This window comes from Pituophis catenifer, unplaced genomic scaffold, assembly GCF_029215685.1.
Source record: "Pituophis catenifer annectens isolate HBS135680 unplaced genomic scaffold, rPitCat1.0.hap2 SCAF_3, whole genome shotgun sequence".
Classification (NCBI taxonomy): Eukaryota; Metazoa; Chordata; class Lepidosauria; order Squamata; family Colubridae; genus Pituophis; species Pituophis catenifer.
In genome coordinates, this window is record NW_027256883.1 from 163,813,004 (window position 1) to 163,838,077 (window position 25,074).

General features: G+C 41.5%; 1 protein-coding gene across 2 annotated transcripts in view; it reads right to left on the reverse strand.

The window, feature by feature from the left end:
* The window catches only part of TEAD3 (TEA domain transcription factor 3), a 94,933-nt gene that overhangs the window by 26,561 nt on the left and 43,298 nt on the right, over window positions 1-25,074 (reverse strand). For both annotated transcript variants that reach the window (XM_070941452.1, XM_070941453.1), the window contains exon 2: window positions 9,840-10,094. In XM_070941452.1, the coding sequence (XP_070797553.1) occupies window positions 9,840-9,975 (136 nt within the window). In that variant the 5' untranslated portion in view covers window positions 9,976-10,094. The remainder of the gene's footprint in view (window positions 1-9,839; window positions 10,095-25,074) is intronic.

A 25,074-nucleotide genomic window follows, 5' to 3' on the forward strand; every position in this document is an offset into this window, starting at 1 on the left:
AGTTGGGCTGAGAGAGTGACTGGCCCAAGGTCACCCAGGTGGCTTTCATCCCTATGTTAGGAAAGTTTGAAAATGATAACAAATAAAAAGAATGAACATTTATCATGAATGCATGCCTCCAATCCACATGTAACTTTCTTACAAATCAAATCTGACCAGGTTTATTGAGAAAAGGTGCCCATGATTACATGATTTGATACAGGAAGTCCTGCAAAGAAAAGTTAACTCATTGTTCCTGAGCCTTAGGGATTTGTGAATACGAAACACGATGGTTGTCACCTGGGAAACATTTGCAGCCAACCGTTTAAAAAATGAAATATAGCTATAACAGACAGTAACTGAAAGAATAGAAACAGTTAAGAGCAAGGGAAGGGATAGCTTAACAATCCAAGGGCTAGGATTCCCCCCTTCAGTTGAGAGAAGAAGAGAATAACTTGCTGGCCAGATTTTGACTGAAACTAAACATTTGGAGGGGATGGAATTAACTAGCTATTTTCTCTTTTCCTGCTCTTTTGATTAACTACTAGCCTTCACTGACTGCTTTTCATTAAAACAATCAAGTACTGTGATCCTCAGACAACTTTTATGTTTTTTGGAATTGCTGTGGATCTACCAGCATAATATACCTCACAGGAATTGTTGCAAAGTAAACAATCTAAAAATGTTCGGCATTCCGCAGATCTAAAGTAAGATATCAAGAGGATTTTTCGAAAGGAAGAGTATTAAGATAGGACTGCAAGCACAGAAATACACCCTTGTGGAAATCCTCCCCCTCTCTAGGCTATCCAATATCCATTGTGCTGATGATAGTAAAAAGTGTCGGAGCAGCTCTTCCCTTTCCTGGGCACCTGCCATGGCTAACTGTCTTTTCCAGTTACCGGCAGGCAGACATTGCAGGCCTGCCTCTGCTCAGCTGTCCCAGTCCCGTGATTCACCAGAGGCTGTGCCATTCCCTCTCGGAGGGCACGTCCTCCTCCAAATTACTACATTCCGCAAATTCCTCTTCCCTGACACCACCATGTGAACCAGTTGGACAGCTCTGTTAAAAATAACCTAGTGGGGCAGCCTTCCAGCCAATCAGCTTTTAGTAGCATACCAGCCTTGGTGGTGCACAACTCAAGTTACACCTGCTGTCTGGGGCAAGTCAAGTGCAGAGCTAGTTTCCTGTGAGCTACCTAAACTCTCTGCCCCACCACAGGAGAAAGAAATGCCCCTTGCCATACACGGCCCAGACTCTCTCCCCACACTTGCACACTGGCCACCGTTCAAGGGCTCCAGGTTACCACAGGTCAGCAGCTCTCCCTCCTTCTCCTCCGTCACTCCTCACAGCAGCTGGGAGATCAGTTCCTGTGTCAATAGCTGGCCCACCCTTTAACCCTTTAGCCAAGTATGAGCCATTTATCGTAGGTATTTAGATAGTGGTCTGTGTAACAGTGTGATTCCTGAGGCATCCTACTTCTAGCATCTGCCCTGAATAAAGCTGTCTATGATTCTGCAGAAGCCCACTCTCCAACTTGCCTTCGGACCCACCCATGGCTAGAAAGTTATGGAAGGAAACGTCTCACCAAGTTCAATCTCTCTACAGCTAAGAGTGGTTTTCCAAGAACAGCATCATATAAAGTTTTACCAGTCAATTGTTAGGTGTTCAGCGCACAGTTCTGTGTATCTCCAACAAGCAACATGGGCTTGGTTGGAATTGCTGCAGGGTGGCTTTGCTGAGAACATCCAGGTGCAAACGGCGTTTTTTTGTTTTTGTTTTGGTAATGGACGAAATACTCAAGATTGGCATGCTGATATGCAAGGTTAGATATTCTATTTACAATTATTATAGAAGTACACCCAGTTTATTGTTTGCAGAGCCTAGTGTACACTTCCCACAGAAAGGAATTCACACTACAGCACCACTAGAGGATATTCCAGAACAATCCATGGTTATTTAGGCAGAGATTACATGCCTATGATGTATTGGCACACACTCTAAAACATGATCACCTGCCCTATATGTTTCTTCATATGAAAATACAGTTCTAGAATGCACTGAATCATCTCTTGAAAAATGAAATATTATTTCTAGCTTCACATAACTTCTTTTCTTCATCTGATCAGTTACAATATTCCTTGCTACATGACATCTAGAAATATAACATGTGAACTAAGGCTCAGCAACAATTTATGTGATTTAGGTCAGAGTTCCCCAACCTTTCTAGATTGGCGGCCTGGAAGTGGGATAGTTTAGTGGGAGGGGTTTTGTGGGCGGCCTGGATGGGATGGTTTTGTGGGAGGGGTGGGCACCTGTGTGCATGTCCACAAGCACCTGTTCTTTGCGCAAGTAGGGTTGAGAGCCTGCGACGCTCGTGCGACTGAGGACCTGAATGCCTCATGCGAATAGGTCAAGAGTGTCCGCGATTCTCGCATAAATGGGGTGCCAAGTGCCTGTGATGCTCGTGCGAATGGGGCTGAGCGCACGCATGCCTGCGCGCACTCCAGCCACCTCCTCAAACAGCCCACTGGTGAATAGGCTGCAGCCTGGTAGTAGGCCACAACAAGCAGGTTGGGGACCTCTGACTTAGCTGACACTTTTGCTATGCATTTATTTTATTTCAAGAAAGACTGCAATTGATTACTGGGCCACAGGTATTATATGAAATATCTTCATGTACTCTCATGCTCAGAAATTAAAATGTGAAATGAACTGTTTCTTGTGAAAGCATGTGAAATTGTGCATTGATTGTTGTTTCATATTTATTATTACTTGCATGTGAATAAGCAGCACACAAAACATAAAGACAATTAATTATCTTCACAGCATAATGCCCAATAAGCCTATTTTATACACCTGATAAACTGATACTAAATTGCATACTGTTTCCTTATCTTGAGGAAGTTTTATCTGCATCTACCCCCTTTTTTTTTAAAAAAAGAGGAACTTCTGTTTCTTAAAATCCAAGTATTAATAAATTAGCACGTGAAGCAGTTCAGAAAATGACAATATACCAGGCCTGTGAAAATGATTTATGAGCCATTGTGCAAAGCATCCTTCAAAATCCTCTATACCAAGGGTGTCAAACTGGAGGCCCACGGGCCGGATGCATCATGCACAGGCCACACCCAGCCCAGCTCCACAAAGTGGAAAAATGTCACAAAAGTCACATGACAGTGATATGACGCTACGAGTTTAACACCTGTGCTCTACACAAAAGTGAGAAGTAGCTGCAGCCTGTTTGCTTTGCATGGCTACTTCAAGGCATTCCTAAAATCTACTTCCCATTCATTTGTGTGTCAAGAAGCTACTTCTGCAGAGTAAAGAAGAAGTCTTTTCTGGTGAAGCCAAGATCTTCTAGATGTCTCTGTCCAGGACTCTATTCTGGTGGAATAGACCTCTGGACACACAAACACACACAAAACCCCTAGAAGATCTTGGATTGCCTCAAAGTAATCATTCTTTGAGTGATTGGATCTGTATCAAGGAATAGATCCAGAGAGGAGATCTCCTCATGGATGCCTGACCCAGGCCTATTGTGCCAAAGGTTTCTCTCACAACAGTGGAAGAGTAAAGACAAAACTATAAGGCATTTATTTTTTAAAGAGCACTTTTAGTCCATTAGCCAATCTGTCATTAAACTGGAAGGGTGCAAGAGATTCTGATGACTAATATGCAACTTTGTTATCCAAAAACATTTGCAGAGTAAGCTAACAGCTTCTGACGTGTTTAGTCTTCCTCAAACTGACAACCACTGCTGCCATATAAATCAAAGCTAAGCATAAAATTTGATGGACAGAAATCCTCAAACCCATTTCAGTCAGTACCTCAGCAATTGGTGCTGCCACTGTTGTTATTACAACCCACATTGTTCAAAACAGCACTGCAGTCTACTTGCTACAAAGGAGCAGCGCCAGGGGTGAAATGCTCCGGGTTCGGACCGGCTCGGGCAAGTAGGCAGAGATGGCGGCGGGCAGTTCGGAGAACCAGTAGCAAAAATCCCTGCCCCCGCCCCCCCCATGCCCAGCTGAGCCGCGCAATCATCAGAGGCTTTTTTTCTTTTAAATGCCTCTGACGATCCAAGCTCTGACAATCCCAGCTCTGACGATCCAAGCTGAGTTGCCTGCTAATCAGGCAACTCAGCTTGGATTGTCAGAGCCATTTAAAAGAAAAAAAGTTTTTTTCTTTTAAATGGCTCTGATGATCCTAGCTGAGTTGCCTAAACGGCAGAGGATTTTTTAAAAACCCTGTGATGATCAGGCAACTCAGCTGGGATCATCAGAGCCTTTTGAAAGCATTTTTTACATGGTTTTACATGTAAAAAATGGTTTTAAAAGTAAAAAAAAAAATTGACCACGCCCACCCAGTCACATTAACCCCCCCGCCAAGCCACGCCCACAGAACCGGTAGTAACAAATTTTAGATTTCACCACTGAGCAGCGCAGTACCCAAGGCCATATCTGGGAACCTTATCAGAATACTTAACAGAGTATCTATAGTGCAGGGGTATCAAACTGGCAGCCTGCGGGCCGGATATGTCACACGCAGGCCACAGCCACCCCAGCTCTGTGAATGGGGGAAACATCAAGAAACGTCATGTGATGGCAACGTGATGCTGCGAGTTTGACACCCATGATCTAGTGCTTCAAGCTTCCTTCTAATCAAAGAGATTAGGGACCCTCTTCCAAGGCAGCCTCTGGCAAACAGAACAGGGCTTAAAGAAACACGATGCCTAGACTGGAGCCCATTAATCAGGCATCTTCTCCCATCTTACATAAAAAGATAAGTGTATTAATTGAGTAGTTCCTTCCTCCAAATATTCTCGGAGGGTATCCAACAAGAAAGCATGACTCCATTCTACTTATCGCAAGCAAAGTATGGACTAAAGTGCTACTGAGTTAAAAAAAAAAAAAAAGGAGTTAGTATGAAGCAAAATCTAAAATACCAGTTCTTAAGTTGTCAAGTTAGAAAAGCAAAGGTAGAGCAGGGTTGCTGTTTCTTTAAGTGATTTCCAGATGCCTCCAAGTGGCTGGAAAAACCAGTTTGTACGCTTGGGTTTGAAGAACAAAGGGCAAACTTCCCAGCAGTACTCCAGATATTTCTGGAGAAATCTTTTTTAAAATGTCTGTTCAGAAATCTTCCATTCCTTTCAAGAGCTCTCAGAGTGTGTGGCCCTGCTAAATTGTGTACAGAGGAGTTGGCTAAAGGAAGCTAAGGTGCAATGTAGCAGCTTCTTAAGTTTATCTTAGTATGAAATAGAAAGGTCCAGTTTCTTTTCCAGTCTCTCTTCTTAATTACAGAATGATGCAAAGCAGGAGTACTTCAATCAGAAAAATAAGTCATTAAAAGAAATACCCGGGCCAGGTATCTAACCAATGTCTTTAGTTGGCCTTACAAGCAAATGAAATAAAACGAAGTATGTTTGCAACCTGATTAATTTCTGCAACATGGAAATTTATAGCCCATTTAGGGACAGGCTTTTCATGTAATAGCATTTTTACTTTTAGAGGATTAGCAGATCTGGACAGACAACTTCAAAGCAACAAATAGTTACAGTTACTATATAATGGTCATCAGTAGGGTAATCGCAGTATGGAAGCCCTCATCATGCTTATGAAATAACCATTAGAATAACAACCTACAGTGTAACTTAATATAAAGGGAGAGTTAAGTAAGCACCCGACTTTTGCCAATCGTTTTCAGCAGCCATATTTCATATCAGCATCCCAACCAACTACCTAGTTGAAGAGTGGCCTGGGATACTGACCCCATCTGGGTGGTCCCATTAAATGATCCCATCTGGGTAAGTCCTTCCCAAGAAATTGGCAATTGCCCTTCCATTCATAAAGGAAAGATTAATGTAACATGGCCTCATCTATGCTGTAAAGGTAAGGTAAAAGAGATATATCTTAGATTCTGGAAGTACCATAAAAATAGGGAAAAATATATGTACCCATTTTCATATGATCTTTTAACTCATAGCTGCTTATCTCCTATCCCCAAATTAAGGACTAAATAAGCTTGCATTATCAAAGAAAAAAAAACATTGTTATGCTTAAGGAAGCTCAGACCTTGACTTAAACAAGCTCAATTAAGCAGGCTTTGACGAAAACAATGTTGTGCTTAAAGCAACAGGCAGTTACCTCCCTATCCCTGATTCATTTGGCAAGATTATTAACTTGGTGTTTGCTAACAGAACAATCATTCCCATGGAAATATTTCTTTGAGGTCACAAGCGTAGGATTATGACATCACAAAAGGAACACGGTAGAACAGATAAGTGGGAAGGAGCAATGCAATGATTGTTTATACTTTATTGTATAGGATGTAATTCAGATGTATCCAGGATTAAAGCCTTCCAGAGAAAGAAAAACCAGATACCAGTACAAAGGGAAATCAGTTCATTCAAAAACAGTTCCAATAAGTAAATTTAGGATATGGAAGTATATCAATTTTTTACACTCAAACCAAATCAAAATGGGGGAACTTCATTTTCCCCTTCCTCTTTTTTTAAGTTTTAAAAATTTTATGGATTACATATGAAGAATTAACCAATGACAATAAAAGATCAAGGCAAAATATTGTAATTTTTTTCAACACCAGCTTTTTAAAAAAAACGAATGTAGGGAGTTTCAGATTCTGAGCGCTCTGTTTCATAGTATAAAAGATATGTTTGGCTGTCTTTCATGTTACAAATGTCTCGTGTTAATGTCTTATGTGTTATGCCTCATACTATCATGTCACAAGAGTAATTGATAAAATATTATCATTCCCCCACTGTGGAAGCCAAACCACTTTGAAGTTAGTGTTGGTTCTAATGAAGTGCATGGCCCAACATAAATGAAGTCCTATCTTTATGAGGCATACTATTTTGAGACATGGGAGTTTGTGATTTCCTGCATAATATGTACGCATCAAAAAGAAAACACAACCACGTAAGTTTTTTATAGCATTTTGAATAGGTTTAAGATTTGCATGTTATTGGTGTAAACAAACATAGCCGCCTTATCTCAGGGCCTGGCCACAATCAATGAGTTAGCCTTTACAGCAGCCTTTCTGAGTAGACTGGATGCCCTACTGAAGTTACAGACTTCCCCTTCCAGAATCCCATTCGTTAGCCTGGAGAACTCTGCTTTAAGATTTTAGAAAACATTTGGTTGTTTTAACTCAGTGTTTTTCAACCTTGGTAGCTTGAAGATGGGTGGACTTCAACTCCCAGAATCCCCCAGCCAGCGCTGCTGGCTGGGGGATTCTGGGAGTTGAAGTCCACCCATCTTCAAGCTTCCAAGGTTGAGAAACACTGTTTTAACTTAAGACACGTTTACTAGATCGATTAAAAAAAAAAAATTCAAGCCCATTCCTTACTGAGTTTTAAATGGTAATTCAAATCTGCTCCATAGTTAGAAGCAAGAAAAACAAAGATGTGGCAACAAAGAAAATTCAAATACAGGTACTGTAAATGGGTAGTGAGCAGACCTTGGAAAGAATGTGGTGTTTTGTTTGTGACCTGCATTAGAGGCCAGATATACCACCTTTCACACCCAAAGGCAGGTATGTGGGATCCTCAAGCAGACAAAAATCAATCTTCCTTTGACAGGAATGAACTTCCCAAACCAGTTCATCAAGTCAGGCAGAAAGAAGAGTGGGAGGGAGAAAAGAGGTGAGGCATAAGGGAGTGGGAGGGATATATAGTTTAAGGGAACTACAAAGGAAATATGAGTCACGGATCCAGCGAAGAAGAGTTCAGCACTGTGTTTATTCACTTCAATATGACCACCCCCACAAGCCGTAAGCCCTTCACAATATGGCTTCTGGAAGTCCATTGTCCTCACTACAACCCCCACTGACCAGGGAGATAAAATGTCGGCTGGCGGCCCCCAGGGGGAGAGCCTTCTCTGTGGGGGCACCCGCCCTGTGGAATGAGCTGCCTCCTGGAATACGATTGATCCCGGACCTCCGTACCTTCCGTAAAGCCCTGAAGATGTTTTTATTCCATCAAGCCGGCCTAGCCTAAATGGTTTTTAAATTGGGATTTTAAATTTTATGGATTTGGGGGGGGGTTTAAATTGGGAAGGTAGTGATTCAATTCTTTTTAATTATCTTAACTTTTGTATTTGTATGTTTTTTAATTTTGGCTGTTCACCGCCCTGAGTCCCTTCTGGGAGAAGGGCGGTATACAAATTAAATTAATAAAAATAATAATAATAAAATATATCAAGGGCCCAGTAATCCAGAAAGCAGCCAATTAAAGGGCCAGGAGCAAAATCCCATTTTTTGTTTTCGAGGTCTGCACATTAGGAGTACATGCTAATACATCAGAATGTTTATAAAAGGCAAATCCTTACTATCTCATTACACAATGGTGAATTTTTATGATGATTTAACACAGACTCGTGGTAAAAGGATGGTTATTGTGCCAGATTAAAGTGACACTGAAGCTAATACCACAGATAAAACTATCAAATTCAAGGAGAACTTTACAATATCTGACAAATAGATTTTCTGCAAAAGTTATCCTTCTGCAGCCTGCAAGTTTCATTGCATGACAAAGACAAAGGTAGTCCTTGGCTTATGACTCTTCATTTAATGACAGTTCAGAATTACAACAGCCATGGAATGTATGCTTTAAGGCCCATAAAGCTATTCTGAACTTTGCAAAATTCCACTCACACAATTGCAATCTAGGTGCTTGGCAACCTGTTTGTACTTATGACTGACTGGTAGCCAAGCACCTTGTGATCATGCAATTGCCATTGGCAAATTTCTCTGTTGCTTCCCTAGAAACTCAGCGCCAGAGCTGTAATTCCCCCCCCCCCATCGCAGACAGGCCTTTGAGAGCAAAAGGGCTGCCTGCCGAGTGGAGGGGAACTCCTTTGACAGGCTACAGAAACGGAGATCAGATCCCCAAAATCAGGAGTTCCGTTTGCCTACATGTCAGTATCATTCAATGAGCACAATCCCAGCACTTCCAATTGCGGTAGTTAAGCAGTCTTTTAGGTTGTTAAGCGGATGGAGCAAAAGAGCTGCCTGAAGAGTTTAGCTCCCTTCCGTGTGTGGAGGGGAACTCCTCTGAAGATCTGTTTGCACCATCCACTTAACAACCTAAAAGACTGCTTAACTACCACAATTGGGAGTGCTGGGATTGTGCTCATTGAATGATACTGTCATGTGGGCATTTTACTTAATGACAGCTTCCCTCAGCGACTGAGATTCTGTTCCCAATTTTAAGTCAAGAGCTATCTATACCTAATTTTCTATTTTTTCAAGTTAATATCCAGATCCACCTTACTATGTACTGGATTATTAGACTACAATGGTTGGCTGTCCTATTTAATTAAATCAGTGTACTTCCTGGATAAATATAGCCCCTTCTTTCTTTTCTTTCTAAACTTTAGCCACTGTGTTTCAGATTAAATTTAGAAAAATGCAAATCCTTGCTCAGGCATCAAGCTCCTCAGAAGATAGTTTCTCTTGGAGATGAGGGGCTAGAGTGATTATTGCTGGTTGTCTCTGTACTACATTTTTAACCTGTTATATATAATTTATTACCTATCACTATATTTTGTCACTGTACTTTTTAATCTACATGCTAGTTTTTGGAATTGCATTCCACAAAGAAGCATTTTGGAGCAGCATGTACGCTTCTGAAAATAAATTCAAAAAACCACTATTCAACTATGATGGTTGTGAGTATAGAAGGAGGGGGTGGCGTAGGTATATCTTGTTGACTTTTTTGAAGGAAGGTGGGAGATAAGTATGCTTAATTGAATAGTAAATAAAATCTATCAAGCTATTGCCCTTGGGTCTTGTCTGAAATCCAGCTTTTATTACGTAAGTCATAAAACCAAATCTCACTCACCATACATTTTGCCTTCATCTGAGAGGATAATCTTCCGCCGACCACAGGGCGGATATATTGCCAGTGCCTCCTGGAAGCTCTGTTCAATGTCTGGACTCCACACTCCTTCGGCATCATTGTCCAGACTTTTGTCCATTCCCTCTTGTCCATCTTCTCGCCCCTCCCCAGGGCTGCCGCTGGTGTTCCAGCTGTTGGACGCTATTGTGATGGCTGCTCTGGGCTCTGACCCTGAGCCCCAAAAGGCAATTCGTCAGCCTAAAACAAGCAAAGAGGGTTGATTAATGAACTGCTATTGAGCATAGATGGAATCTTAACCTCCAGATTGAAGTTAAAAACAAATTTCGAATCACATAAACATCAATATGGGTGAAGACCCGAATTTAAACTTTTGTTTCATAGTAAGTATTTTTAAACATACACATTAAACACTTTTACAGCTGATGTCCTAACTATTATACATTTGTTGGCCATAATTGTAGCAATGTTTCAATGCTTTTATATATCCCCTGCCTTGTTTAACACTTATCCAAAAAACCAAAAGGTATTTTCTCATATATATTGAATATTTAAATAGCTCTGACTCAAAAACCTATTTAAGCAATAGAACTTCTAACAAAATTGTATCAGAAATTTAATCCCTCCCATATATACCATTGTCCCACTTCCACATAACATGTAGCAAACACAGGGAATATGATCTTTAAGAAATAATTATTTAAATTATTTTCTAATTATCTTGGTTGTACTTTTGTTTACATTTAAGAAACAAATATTCAAATCTAAATCCATTCCATCATGATAAACTATACTGTGACTATTGGAGAAAGCCACTAAACATTTTTAACAGTGATGTGGTTTGGAAATATTTTCATCAGCACAATATACTTTTGTTTAAGAAAAACACTGTGTTATAAAATTAATTGATAACATAATGAATTAAGACAAATCAAACAATCCAATCAAGGATTTAATGTTCATCAAGTTGAACATCAAAACTATCATTTTTGTGTGTTGTAATAATCTGTAATGCATAGATTGTAATAAAAATATTATATTAACAGTTTTTAGTGCCTTCATTTTATTTTGATGTTTTATTTGTGTAATTTTAATTAGGCAGTGGAAATATTTCATTGAAACTATACTGCCTAAAGCATGTAAAAATTGTGTAAGTAAAACTTTTAGATGGAACATAACATCACAAAAGATAAAATTAATACAGTGTATTAAAGAATACACCTTTCTTAGAACTGAATCAGAAGCATCTATTAAATGCTGACAAAAACACTAAAGACTATGTGGTTGGAAGGATATTTTCTTATACTTCTTTTAATGTAATCCTCTCAACCCCGAAATTATGAAGCCTTCTTGAATGTGATTGAGTTGGGAAGAGGGAATTGGTCAAAAATACATTGCTTTATTACAGAGGTATCTAAATTTAACTTTGGTCAATTTCCTCCTTCAGACAATTTGGATGAGTCTCAGACAAATGTTTTTCAGAAGATGCAGAAAGGAACGAAGAGATAAAAAATGATTTGTTACAGTGAACAGCTCTTAAGGATCTTTTATATGTTATACCAAAAAAAAAAAAATTGAAGAAAGAAAAAAGCCTTTTGAATTTAAAAATTATAAACAGCAATGTCATCTACTGCAGACTTCTAACAGAAAAGGATTAGAGCAATGGGATTTTGTATCTTACATTTCTATATTTATTCCATATCTATTATTTGATGCACATTTTTCAAATACTCAGCACTGGTAGTGAGTAGTTAAATCCAAGCATTTACTTTCACATTTCCGTTTTCAGAGAAACACTATTTTGTTCAATAGCAGGCTGATAAATTTTACCTACAGCCTGGTGTAAGGCGTGCTTTATTTAGAAGTAAATCCTGCTTTGTCCAATTGATAAATTTTTTGTGTGCCACTGAACATGTTGATGTGCTTTTGAGAAAATGAATTGCTCAGCCAGAGAGGAAAGCAGAGACCCACCTTGTTTCCATGCTGATAAAAACTACCCAAAACTACATGATTAAAAATATTGAATTCTACTCCTAAATTATATAGAGTAGTTTTTGTGGCAAACCATACTGTCTCATTATAGTTTTAATGTTTAGAAGGAATACCTAAGTTTCTCAGTGATTTGAAATAATCTATTGAGACAATGGTTGGACATTGATTTGGAGAGAAAACTGGATATACATTCTTTCTTATGATGAGAGTTCTGATAAATCACAAGATTTCCCCCCCTATTTTTTAGAAATAATTTTCAGAAAGATTCTGCAGAACCCTGTTTGCAATTCAGCGGTATCTGTGAGCCTGGAAATTGTGCCTTCCTACACACAACTCCAAAGGCAGCTGGGTGTTTTGCAATAACTTGTTTGGGGGCTGCAGCACCACCACCAGCTGCTCATGGGGTGATGAGAGCAGAGAGGTGTCTTCTCCGGCAGGAGGCTTCCGGGAGAGAACACACAACTAAGGTGTCCAATGCAGATATCTCCTTTTAAAGAAACTGTAGAGACAACGGGCTGGCTTAATGTTTCATGTTCCTTTTTTTTTTTTAAAGGAACCTCTTCTCTGCTGCTCTATGATGTCACCCAATCTCCCTCTTGCTTCCCCCTCCCCTTTCACCCACCCCACCCCACCCCTTCTTTGGAAACAGCCTAGCCAAATAAGGAGATCAGAACTACAGCAACTAGCCAAAGAGAAGGGGAGGGGTGAAGGGGAGACTGCAGTCCACACAAGGCTCCAACACACGCTTATTCACTCTCAGTTTCTTTCCTACGCTTGTCCCCTCTCTGACACATACACACCATGCAACATGCACACAACTGTACCAAACTATCAGGGATCCTCAGACTCTCAGAGAACATTCTGACAGCATAGGATGCAACAAGAATGTCAAGAGCCGGATGTAAAAGTATGCTCACAGAACAACTTTCCAAGAGCCTATGAAGACATTAAGGAAGGGTGGGTCTGACTCTAATAATCTTGGATAAAAGCTACGTAGCAAAGTTGTTTTTTCTGAACATCAGCCTCTGTGTCTCTTTCACCCTCTTCCCTCAAATATACAAATAATATTGATAAGATTGAACACGTCCAGAGACAGGCAACAAAAATGGTGCATGGACTGAGGGACAAAAACATATCTGGAGATATTAGAGGAACTGAATATGTATAGCCTGGAGGACAGAAGGGAAAGGGACAACACAACTGACAACTCTGAACATATGAAGGGTGTGAATAAGATTCTAGAAGGCAATACATATTTTCAACATTAAGCAAAGATCAAGAACACAGGAGCATAACCTCAAACTTATAAGATGGAAGTTTAAAAGTAATGTTAGAAAGTATTACTGCACAAAAGCTTGGAATCAACTGTCAGCTGAGGTAATGAGTGGGTTAATCATCAGTAAATGAGTTTGAGCATGCTTGGGATAAACATGTGTTCACCATCTGACAAAAATTAAAAAATAATCCAAATTAAAATAAATAAATAAAAATAATAAAATAATTTTTAAAAAAGCTCAATGGATAGACTCAATGGACCACTAGGTCTTTTTCTGCTCTCAGTTTTCTATGTTTCTAGATAGTCCCCATCTTATTTTCCATCTCTTTCTCCCATACAGATGGACATCACAGATCTTAGATAAGGAGCACAACAAGAAACTTCTATTGCTACTCAGGGGAGAAACCAGCCAAAAGGGTGGGCTCCATGTTTGTATCCTTTCAAAGGAAGACATTCTTTTCTGTCTCTGAGCTCAATTCTTACTACTGCCCAGAGGAAGAAGGCAAGTTAGGGAAGGGCACTGGTAGTGACAGCTGCACTCTTGCCAGGCTCTTGCAACTGCCAGTTTACTCAGCTGTTCAAAAAAGGGAGAGAGACTGAGTGGATAAGCAATGGATGAAACAGCAACAAGATCAGGGAATTTCAATAAAGGGTCTTGAGCAGATGCCCAGCAACTCCAGCTGGCAGTATTGACTCTGCTGAGAAATCTTCTAACAGGGGCATTAAAATAGTAAGGAATTTTTCTCAAGCTGTGATCACTTCATGCAGTTCCCCACCTGAGATTCATCCTTCATTGAGAAAGGACACTGAAACATCTTGCTCTTGGCTCCAGAATCAAGAGTGTACCATGAAGAAAAATGATATTACTTATTTTTTACAAAAGACCATCTTCCCTGCCTTGCTTCGGTTTTCCAGAAATTCAGGAATGCCAATGGCAGTCAGGAAAACCATCAATAATGAAGAGCTATGGAAGCAATCAAATGTGAAAAGATGCTTTGCTAATTTTAGAACGCCTTTTCACATTTTAGAAATTTTAGAAATCTGTTCATGTTTCAAATCTTTTTTATTATCAACAGATTTGAAATGGCAATTGTTAGCCTAAAGAGCAGGTATCTTTTTCTTTCTGTCACACAGACATAGAATAAGTCATCTTCACTCAGCCTGTGACTCTCAGAATTCCCAATCAACAAGGCCATAGCCCTGCCAAAAGAAACTTCTGAGAGTTATGGTCCAATATATCCAACGCCACTATGCTGGAGAAGACTGATAAAGATCAGTGAAATCTATGACCCACATGATAAGTGGAATTTGGAAACAATTCTACAAAAATAGCAAAAACATTTATTTCCCATAGAAATGATCTTCTAGTTGAATTTAGTCCTATTCAAGAGTGCTTTTTCATCTGACCCAGATGAGTGAAAATCTCCATAGACATTTATTCAAGGGGGCATTGACTTTATGGATATTGTTGAAATCAAGAGAAATTGGAAGGAGAGAGACCTTGAACCTTTACTTGTATGCTTAGTTTTTTTATTATTATTATTATAATGGAAGGACCTTTCTTTGTAAACTTCAAGAATTGTGGCAGCATGGGAGGATGGTAGAAACTGGACGCAGAAGATCTACCTTCTCAGAATTTAACTTCTTCCAACAATTCATGTAAGAGAGCTCTTCCTTGGAATATTTTGTATTGCCCTGTTGAGATCAGAGATAGCAGAGAAATATTTCTAAGCACTATCGCTGATAATTAGCAAGATAAACTGTTAATCCAAAATTTTATATCCAATTGCTAGGAAATGACTCCTAAGAATCAGTCAGTCAGATGAGAGCTAAACCTGGCCTTAATATGGAGATTATGAGTGCTGAGGAAGGATTTTAAATTTGCAATTCTCAACCCAGAACAAGGCATAGCTACACAAATTAATACTAAAATAAAAAATAATACAGATTATATTACTAAATATTTTGATGCTTTGCTAAGTCAAACTACAATTCAGCTTTACAATTTCATTTTAACGTATGCTGATTAGTGTATATTCAAAGTGACAAAGTGACAATGAAGTATTCTATTCTATTCTATTCTATTCTTCTCTATTCAGTGTATCTTGCAAATACACTATTTGTAATAAATATATTCAGTTAAGCAACATGCATTGCCACTAAGCTTACTCCTATCTGCCAACTCAAATCCCATGACATAATTTTATTTTGGAATATGTATATTAAATATATATTCATATTCTCCTATTTCACAACAGTTACCAAAATGATAAACACTGAAACACAAAAGTAATAGCAAAACAAAGCCCAGTTTCTAATTATTTTTTTAACCAATGCTGAACTGAAATGCTCTCTGCCCATCCAGATCTAGGCAGAAAACTATTTGAAATGTGCTGTCCCTTTACTGATCCCTATCCTCTATTGCAGTGTTTTATAAATAATGGCTGAGGAACTCTGGGAGCTGAAGTCCACATGTTTTAAAATTGCCAAGTTTGAAAAACACTGCTCAATTGCATATGCAACCAATCACTGTAATAACATGGCTTCTCTCCAACATAATAGGTAACAAGGCCTAACAAACTTGAGGCTGCCCTTGGAGAGTATCAGAATAAGGGGGGAAATACTACTTTAATGCCCATATAGCCAAAGCCAGTTTAAGCCTTTCTCATTCATGGGGTTAGGAGAACAATATCAGGGAATATTGTAGAGCTAAAAAAAAATACAATTATACATGTCCATATATATGGATCCCTTTCTGTAAATTATTCCACATGAGCAAATAGTATCCCAGCTTTGCTCTGGCTAATTAATGGAATCAAAGCAACCAAATAAGCTACAGTCAGCTAACTCTGAGTGACACAATGGTATGAGGCCAAGTATGTCTGTGGAATGAGTTCTGAATAAATGTTATTAATATAAAACAGTTTTGTTGCCCTTGAATTGTTTGTACTTTACAAAACTATATATCCTACTGCAATGACACCTATTAGGAAAAAGACTTCTAACGCTGAACACTCAATAAATAGATAGGTTAACCAAACCTTCAAAGCAATTCCAATTAGGCTCCTAATAGCTTTCCAACAGTTCCTAGCACAAAAGATTAGTCTAATTAGCATCATATTATCATTATGCTAGATGCATATACTACATATCCTCTATTTTTCCATGAGTTTAAAAAAAAATCAGGACCTCAACCTTCAAACTTCCACAGAAGGGAAGATCTTAATGCTAAACCAAAAGTGCAAGCTTCCTTTTAATGAGAGATGCCACCAAATAAACCATCATTCTTGCAAAGCATGTGCTCTGAATAGTGAGCAATGGTTGAGCTCCTCCTATAATTAAGGGGTACGTGTAGAAAAATCACAGAGCAGTTTGGAACTTGTTGCAATTTCTGTACAATAGTCTTTCCCAATGTTAGAACCTTCCAGGTGTGCAGGATTCAAATTCCCCCTAATTATGATAGCTATGGATGATTGGATTTGTAGCAACATTATTGCCGACAGATACTTTGGACCAATTTTGGACCAACATTATTGCCCAACACATACTGTATGTTCTGTCAGGCAATATACATACAGTATCTGTCGGGCAATAATGTTGATCCAAAATTTCTGGTTTTTGTAGGGAGAGTACTAGCAAGCAGGCAAATCAGGAATTTGACTAAAAGTCTAATAGAGATTAACCCACAGCTACTCCACCCAACTTTTACAAAGCAACAACAGAAACCAAGATGGAAGCTAATAATGCTGGGCGGGTTTTGTTTCAACAGTAGAATGCTGACTATTTTTAAATCAATACAGAGCAAAACTACAGCCGCTTCTGAGGAATTTTTCAGCATTTCACTTAGCTTCAATATTCTGACATGCTAGATTTTATTCCACTGGGAATTGCAGCCCAGGGAAACTGACCACTTAATACAATATTCATATTCCATTCTCTTATGTATATCTATTTAATTTGTATGTGCACTAAAATGTACATTCCACACATTTCTTTTCAGAGATTTCCAAACTATTAATAAAAAATATAACATACAGCAAGATGTCAGGTTAAGGATGCACCAATTTAAGGACGATCCAACCTATTGCAGCAAATTTTGAGTTAAATGCATAATGATTCAAATACATAATGGTGATTGTTCGTTATACAATGCTAGTTATACAACAATACTGTTCCAATTTACATACAAATTCAATTTAAGGACAGATCTTGGGTTCAGAACTTGTTCTTAAATGGCGGACTAAATGTAGCTGGTGTTGGAGGAAAGGTAGATAAGAAGATGCAACTGTGAACTCATGAGGGTGAGTTTTTGTTACATGAAGCAAATCAGTGTTTTTCAAACTTGTTAACTTTTAAGATGTGTAAATTTAAACTCCCATAATGCGGCTGGGAATTCTGGGAGATGAAGTCCACATATCTTAAGAGTTCCAGGTTTGAAAAAACACTGTAGTACAGGGGTGTCAAACTCGTGTCATCGCAGCATCGTTACATGACGTATCGGGACATTTTACCCCTTTACTAAACCGGCGATGGGTATCCTACTGTAGTGAACAAAAATTACATAAATGGAGATTATAGTCCTACATTTCTCTTAATGAAGGTCTCTCTGAATCAAATGTTCATTTGGTTTGAATCTCTTAATTCAATTAAGTACAACCAGTAGTGGGTTCCATTTACCTTTGGTACCGGTTTGGAACTGTGAGCCCACATGCGGCCCTTCTGTGCATGCACAGAGCGTCCGTGATAACGGCCGCGTGGGTGGGCGGAGTCTCCCACTGCTGCCACTACCAGTTCACCTGAACTGGGGCGAACCAGTAGAAACCCACCACTCTTCCATAACCAAACCCTTGCAGCAGGGTCCTGTACACAGTTGTCTCTTCCAAGCTTCACAAAACTTCACAGGTTTTCTGTTCATTCTCATTCTCCTTGTTTCTTGTTCTACTTTCATCATTGTTACAACACATAACATTTCTCTGTTAATATACCATCCTTTAGACCAGGGGTGTCAAACTCATGTCATCACGGCAACGTCATGTGACGTATTGGGACTTTTTTCTCCTTCACCAAACCACGCGTGTGCATGGCCAGCATGTGACGCCCGTGGGCCAGGAGTTTGGCAGCCCTGCTTTAGACTTTAATAGAGAGATCAATTAATAGGATGAACTTTGCCTGCTGTATTTCAGTGAGCTAACTATGTAGGAAGCTGGAGGAATGTTCCTCCCCACCCAACAAACTCTTTTCATTTAAGTTAAGGGATCATGAAACTCTATCCGCCAGTCTGTCCACTTTCCAAAACAAACTATTTCTAAGGATGAAAGATCCAAATATACAAAGCAGTGCCATTATCAGCTCAGATTTACATCTAGACAAAAAATAAATTAAAGAGATTTTTTTCCCTCATATCTTCCAAATTATGTTATTGTATTCCTGCAGTGTATAAACCAGTTAATAACAGCTATAAACAGTTCAGACTTGAAAGCATACCACTAAGAATTTTTCTAAGTACCTTAAAACACGAATGCCAATGACAGCCACTTCAGTATAAGTTTTTTTCATGATGTTGATCCTGACTAGTCTTTGAGAGGCATACTAGAATGTTCCAAAAAGTAATGAAGATTAGGAAAACAAGAAAATATAACTTAAACTTTAGATAATACTTATGTATTTAATAATATTCTTATTTTGTCATTTAAAAAGTTACAGGTCAGAGGCATATTTTGATATGTCTATCTGACCAGCTAGCCACAGGACTCTGGGAAGTGCAAGCTGTCCTCATGCTATGCACTATTGCAGGGGTGGGCAAATGTGGCCCTTTTACCACCTGTGGACTTCAACTCCCAGAATTCCTGAGACAGCTTGTCTCAGGAATTCTGGGAGTTGAAGTCCACAGGTAGTAACAGGGCCATATTTGCCCACCCTTGCACTATTGGCATAGACAGGAAAACCAATATCTATCTATCTATCTATCTATCTATCTATCTATCTATCTATCTATCTATCTATCTATTTAATTAATTTATATCCCGCCCTTCTCCCCGAAGGGACTCAGGGCGGTGAACAGCCGAGAATTAAAATAACATGCAATATAAAAGTTAAAATAATTAAACATAAATTAAATTAAACGGCCGCCCCAATTTAAAACCCCTAGCAATACAATTAAAAACCCCTAAAACCTATTCAGGCCAGGCTGGTTTGCTGAAATAAAAACGTCTTCAAGGCCTAACGGAAGTGCAGAGATCCAGAATCAGCCGTATTCCGGGAGGTAGCTCGTTCCAGAGGGCGGGTGCTCCCACAGAGAAGGCCCTCCCCCTGGGGGCCACCAGCCGACATTGCTTGACCGACGGCACCCTGAGGAGGCCCTCTCTGTGAGAGCGTATTGGCCGGTGGGAGGTTATCGGTAGCAGCAGGCGGTCTCGTAAATACCCTGGCCCTAAGCCATGGAGCGCTTTAAAGGTGAGAACCAACACCTTGAAGCGCACCCGGAAGACCACCGGGAGCCAGTGCAGCTCGCGCAGGAGAGGTGTTATATGGGAGTGCCATGTCGCTCCCGTGATTACCCGCGTGGCCACATTCTGGACCAGTTGGAGCCTCCGGGTGCTCCTCAAGGGGAGCCCCATGTAGAGAGCGTTAGCGTAGTCCAGGCGAGAAGTGACGAGAGCATGAGTGACTGTGCATAAGGAATCCCGACTCAGAAGGGGGCGCAACTGGCATATCAGGCGAACCTGATAAAAAGCCCCCCTGGCCATGGCTGTCATATGCTCTTCTAAAGACAGCCGTGTGTCCAGGAGGACGCCCAAGTTGCGAGCCCCCTCTGTGGGGGTCAATGACTCGCCCCCAATAGCCAGCAATGGCGCCAGCTGGCTATATCGGGATGCCGGCATCCACAGCCACTCGGTCTTGGAAGGGTTGGGTCGAAGCCTGTTCCTCCCCATCCAGACCCGCACGGCCTCCAGACACTGGGACATCACTTCAAGGGCATCATTGGGGTGGAGATGTACAGCTGAGTGTCATCAGCGTACAGATGGCATCGCACCCCAAATCCACGGATGATCTCACCCAGCGACTTCACATAAATGTTGAACAGGAGTGGCGAGAGGACCGACCCTTGTGGCACCCCACAAACAAGGCGCCTCGAGGTCGACCTCTGCCCCCCTGCCAACACAGACTGTGACCGGTCGGAGAGATAGGAGAACCACCGCAACACGGTGCCTCCCACCCCCAATCCCTCCAGCCGGTGCAGCATGATACCATGGTCGATGGTATCAAAAGCCGCTGAGAGATCTAATAGGACCAGAACAGAGGAGCAACCCCTGTCCCGAGCCCTCCAGAGATCATCAACCAACGCGACCAATGCCGTTTCCGTGCTGTACCCAGCCTGAAGCCAGACTGGCACGGGTCTAGATAGACGGTTTCATGCGGAACCACACTTTCAACAACCTTTGCAATAAAGCGAAGGTTGGAGACAGGACGGTAGTTAGCCATAACAGCCGGATCCAGAGAAGGCTTCTTAAGGAGGGGCCTCACCACCGCCTCTTTCAAAGCAGGCAGCAGGAAACCTTCCCCCAAAGAAGCATTTATAATCCTCTGGAGCCAGCCTTGTGTAACCTCCCGGGTAGCCAGTACCAGCCAGGAGGGACACGGGTCCAGTAAACATGTGGTTGCGTTTAACCTCCCCAGAATCCTGTCCACGTGCTCAGGAGTCACAGGATCGAACTCATCCCAGATAACATTCTCAAGATCCGCCTCAGCCACCCCGCCGGAATCTACCCAGTCAGAGTCCAAGCCTTCCTGAATCTGAGTGATTTTATCGTGCAGATACTGTGCAAAATCCTCCGCCTGCCCTTGCAAGGGGTCCTCCCGCGCTCCCTGATGTAGGAGGGAGCGGGTCACTCTAAACAAGGCGGCTGGGCGGTTATCTGCCGATGCAATAAGAGCGGAAAAGTAATCACACTTTGCTGCTTTTATCGCCACTAAATAGGTCTTAATATGAGACCTAATTAGTGTTCGATCGGATTCGGAGCGACTGGCCCTCCAACAACTCTCTAGGCGTCTTTTCCAGCGTTTCATCCCCCTCAGCTCCTCGGTGAACCAAGGAGCTGGGCAGGTGCGACGCCGGGCCAGAGGCCGCAAAGGCACGACACGATCCAAAGCCCCGGCGGCCATCCTATCCCAGGCGGCCACCAGATCTTCAGTCGAGTCGTGAGCCAAAGCCTCAGGAAATGGCCCAAGCTCCCTCTAGAATCTCTCCGGATCCATCAGGCGCCTGGGGCGGAACCACCTAATCGGTTCCACCTCCCTGCGGTGGGGTGCAGCGGTCAGAAAGTCCAGCCTCAGGAGAGAATGGTCCGACCATGACAGGGGCTCAATAGCTATATCCCCTATAACCTGGCCATTCAACCACTGACCAGAGACAAAAACTAAGTCCAGAGTGTGTCCTCCCGTGTGAGTAGGGCCATGAATTAGTTGTGTCAGGTCCAAGGCCATCATGGAAGCCATGAACTCCCGGGCCACCTCAGACGCCTCACCAGCCGACGGCAGGTTGAAATCCCCCATGACCACCAGTCTGGGGGTATCAACTGCCACTCCGGCAATAACGTTGAGAAGCTCGAGCAGGGCCGCTGTCACGTGGCAGGGAGCCAGGTACGTGATCAGCAGGCCCATCTGCATCCCATGGCCCCACTTCACCAGGAGAGACTCACATCCGGCTATCTGTGGTACAGTGGTCTCCCTCGGATCAAGACTTTCCTTAATGACAACCCCCCCCACCCCTGCCCTGGCCCTCGGCTGATGAAATGCTTGGAAACCTGGTGGGCACATTTCTACAAGGGGGACCCCCCCCTCTTGGCCCAGCCAGGTCTCTGTAATACCCGCCAGGTCCACTCCCCCCCTCCTGAATTAACTTGCAGATGAGGGGGGCCTTATTAACCACGGACCTGGCGTTGCACAGCATCAGCTTAAGACCTGGGCTCTGAAGCTCTGGACAACCCGGGAAACGAGACAAGCCTTGGGGGCCGAGGCATGCCACTGCTTGAAGACAGCGGGTGCGTGCCCCCCTAACACGATATGGTCCCCTGCTCCCGCCGTATCTGCCCCTCCCAACCATGGTCCTGATGGAATCGCCCTCTTCCATACTTACACTAAGCCCCTCCACACCCGGCTCCACACCTCCCAGTTGTGCCCCTGTGCCAAGCCTGACCTATTACCCTCCCTCCCCACCCCTTACTCTTTCATATTGTATTAGATTTTTTTTTTTAAATTGATTTATATGCCGCCCTTCTCTGGAGACTCAGGGTGGCTTACAATGCGTTAAGCAATAGCCTTCATACTTTTGTATATTTATACAAAGTCAGCTTATTGCCCCCACAAACTGGGTCCTCATTTTACCTACCTTTGAAAGGATGGAAGGCTGAGTCAACCTGAGTCAAGATTTTTTGGGGGGGAGTTTCTCATTTGGTACCTGGAATAGCAAAAGTTGTAATTTTTGGAAATTTAAGTAATACACTCATCAGATAGCTGCAAGAAAACCTCTTTCACTAGAACTATGTTCATATGTGTGAAGACTTGTCATTTATCCCAGTTCTTTTTATTTTGCTTTGCACCCACTGACGCAGAACGAAAAATCAAGGAAGTGCTACATCATCTGACATGAACACCCAATGTTGCATCACTGTCTGCATCACTTCTGCATACCAGAAAGGTTTATTTACTTATGGTTTGTTTTAAGAGAAATATCTTCTTGTGGTTATCCTTTCTGACCATGTTCTGAAGTATTTTCCATATACACAAAAAGATGTATCTTCTCATCCTGCACACCCCATGGATACATGTGTTACATGATCTGGTTAATTACTTGACCAGAAAGGGCTGCTTAATTTCATATTTCACAATGTTCTAAATCAGTGTTGAAAAATAGTGCCCAGTATGTGTTCAAAGACATTTCTTAATTATGTTTCAATATTGAACCCCAACTTTCATTAAAACTGTACAGACACCCCAGATTTGTACTTGAGTGAACACTTGTTAGACATAAAAACCAATTCTGTGGAATAAAGTCAGTGTTTTGCAACATGCCGCTGAGCAGAATTAGTTGAGAAAGGAAGGAAGTAACATTTTTAATGTCCATTTAAACTTATCTTCCAGTTTAATACTGTCTGCGTTAGAATACTAAACCCATTTTGGCCTAAGCAATTAACTCCTGTTAGAGGATAAAAAAGGAGATGTGGCAATTCATGCAGAACATTTGAAGAAGTATCAGCAGCAGATTCGCTATAGCTGGTCTGAATTGATTTGCTTTCCAGGACTATAAAAAGAAGTATTTTCTAATCCTATCTGTAACTTCCAAGGACAGAACCTGGAAATGTGTTGAATGGAAAGTATTTATGTGATCATGTACATGTATGTGTTAAGTATGGTTTTCATTTGCCTGAGAGACTTATATATGAACTGTGAGTTATCAATCAAGTTAGTCCATACTTCAGTAAACCTGTTGGCAGCTTTATTCAGCTTCAATTATTCAGCAGGTAAAACTCATTGATCTTTCAACTTGTAACCTAGTGCAAGCTTCCTTAATGTAGGTAAAGGCTTAGGACTACACAAGATGGAATCTAAATCACTAAAATGTGAATTGAAAGTCATACAATTCAGAGAGAATAAAATTATCATTAATTCTATCATTATTTCTGAAGAAGTCATTTCATATGGCCTTAGACTAGGGGTGTCAACCTGGATTTCTTCGAGGGACGGATCAGCACTGTAGTTCTCCTCTGCGGGCCAGCCATGGGGGAGGGGGAAAGACAGGACTGACTCCTCCTGCAACACCCTGCTGGCCAAAACGGAAAGCAGGGGCCTTCACGCGGCCTCCCTGTGCCCCGTTTTGGCCAGCAAAGTGCTGCAGAAGGCTGTCCAGGCTGAAAACGGGGTGTGGGGGGCCTCACACGCTCACCCACACTCCGTTTTGGCTAGCAGGGTGCTGGAGGCCATCCAGGCCGAAAATGGGGCGTGGGGGGCAAGCATGCCCCCCACACCCCATTTTGGCTGCCAGAGGCACCGTAGGCTAATCCTTTGCTATTTTCAGGCCAGCTCCGCAGGCCAGATTCAAACACCCCGCTGGCCACATCTGGCCCACGGTCCTTGAGTTTGACATCCCTGCCTTAGACCATTCCAAAAGGAAAGAAAAAATAATATCAAAAGGCCTTATGTCCTTCATAGGTTACAACAAGGAAAAGCTGTAAGACTAAAAGCATCTGAATCACATGATCACCAGGTGGATTTGACATACAATATAAAGAAGCTTTCTTCAACAAACTATCCTCCAGACATGGGTTATTACTGCAATTCCTAAAACTGCGGCTTCTTTTGTAGATTCAAGCGGCAAACAATAGGATATCTAACAGGTAAGGGCTTGACATTTTCTGTACAGTACTCTTTGGTGGTTGTCCAGACTTTTGCAGTTCAGATCTGTTAAGCCTGTTCTTCTTAGCATCATAATCATGAGCCTCTGCCCATTATTTAAAAAAGATCTTTATTCTCATAGTGCCTGGTAATTGTCAAATGCTCCACCCACAAATATGCATACACAAACCTCCTTCAAGGAAAAAGACACAGAGGGAAAACATTTCTAGAATCACATTCTTGTGATTTTATTCATCCCAGTTTTCCGAAGTCTTGGTTTTGCAGCATCTAACCAATAACTAAGTGGAGCATAACTATTCTAAAAAAAAATTTCCCTTCTGCTTGATTGCATCCAATTCTTAGAGTTTGCCTAGATGAGTCCCTGCATTTTTCGTGGCAAGGTTTTTCAAAAGTAGTTTGCCATTGCCTCCTTCCTAGGGCTGAGAAAAAATCACTAAGCCAAGGCCACCCAGCTGGCTTTGTGCCCAAAGCAGAACTAGAATTCATGGTTTCGTGATTTCCAGATTGGTACCTTAACCACTACATCAAACTGCCTCTCAT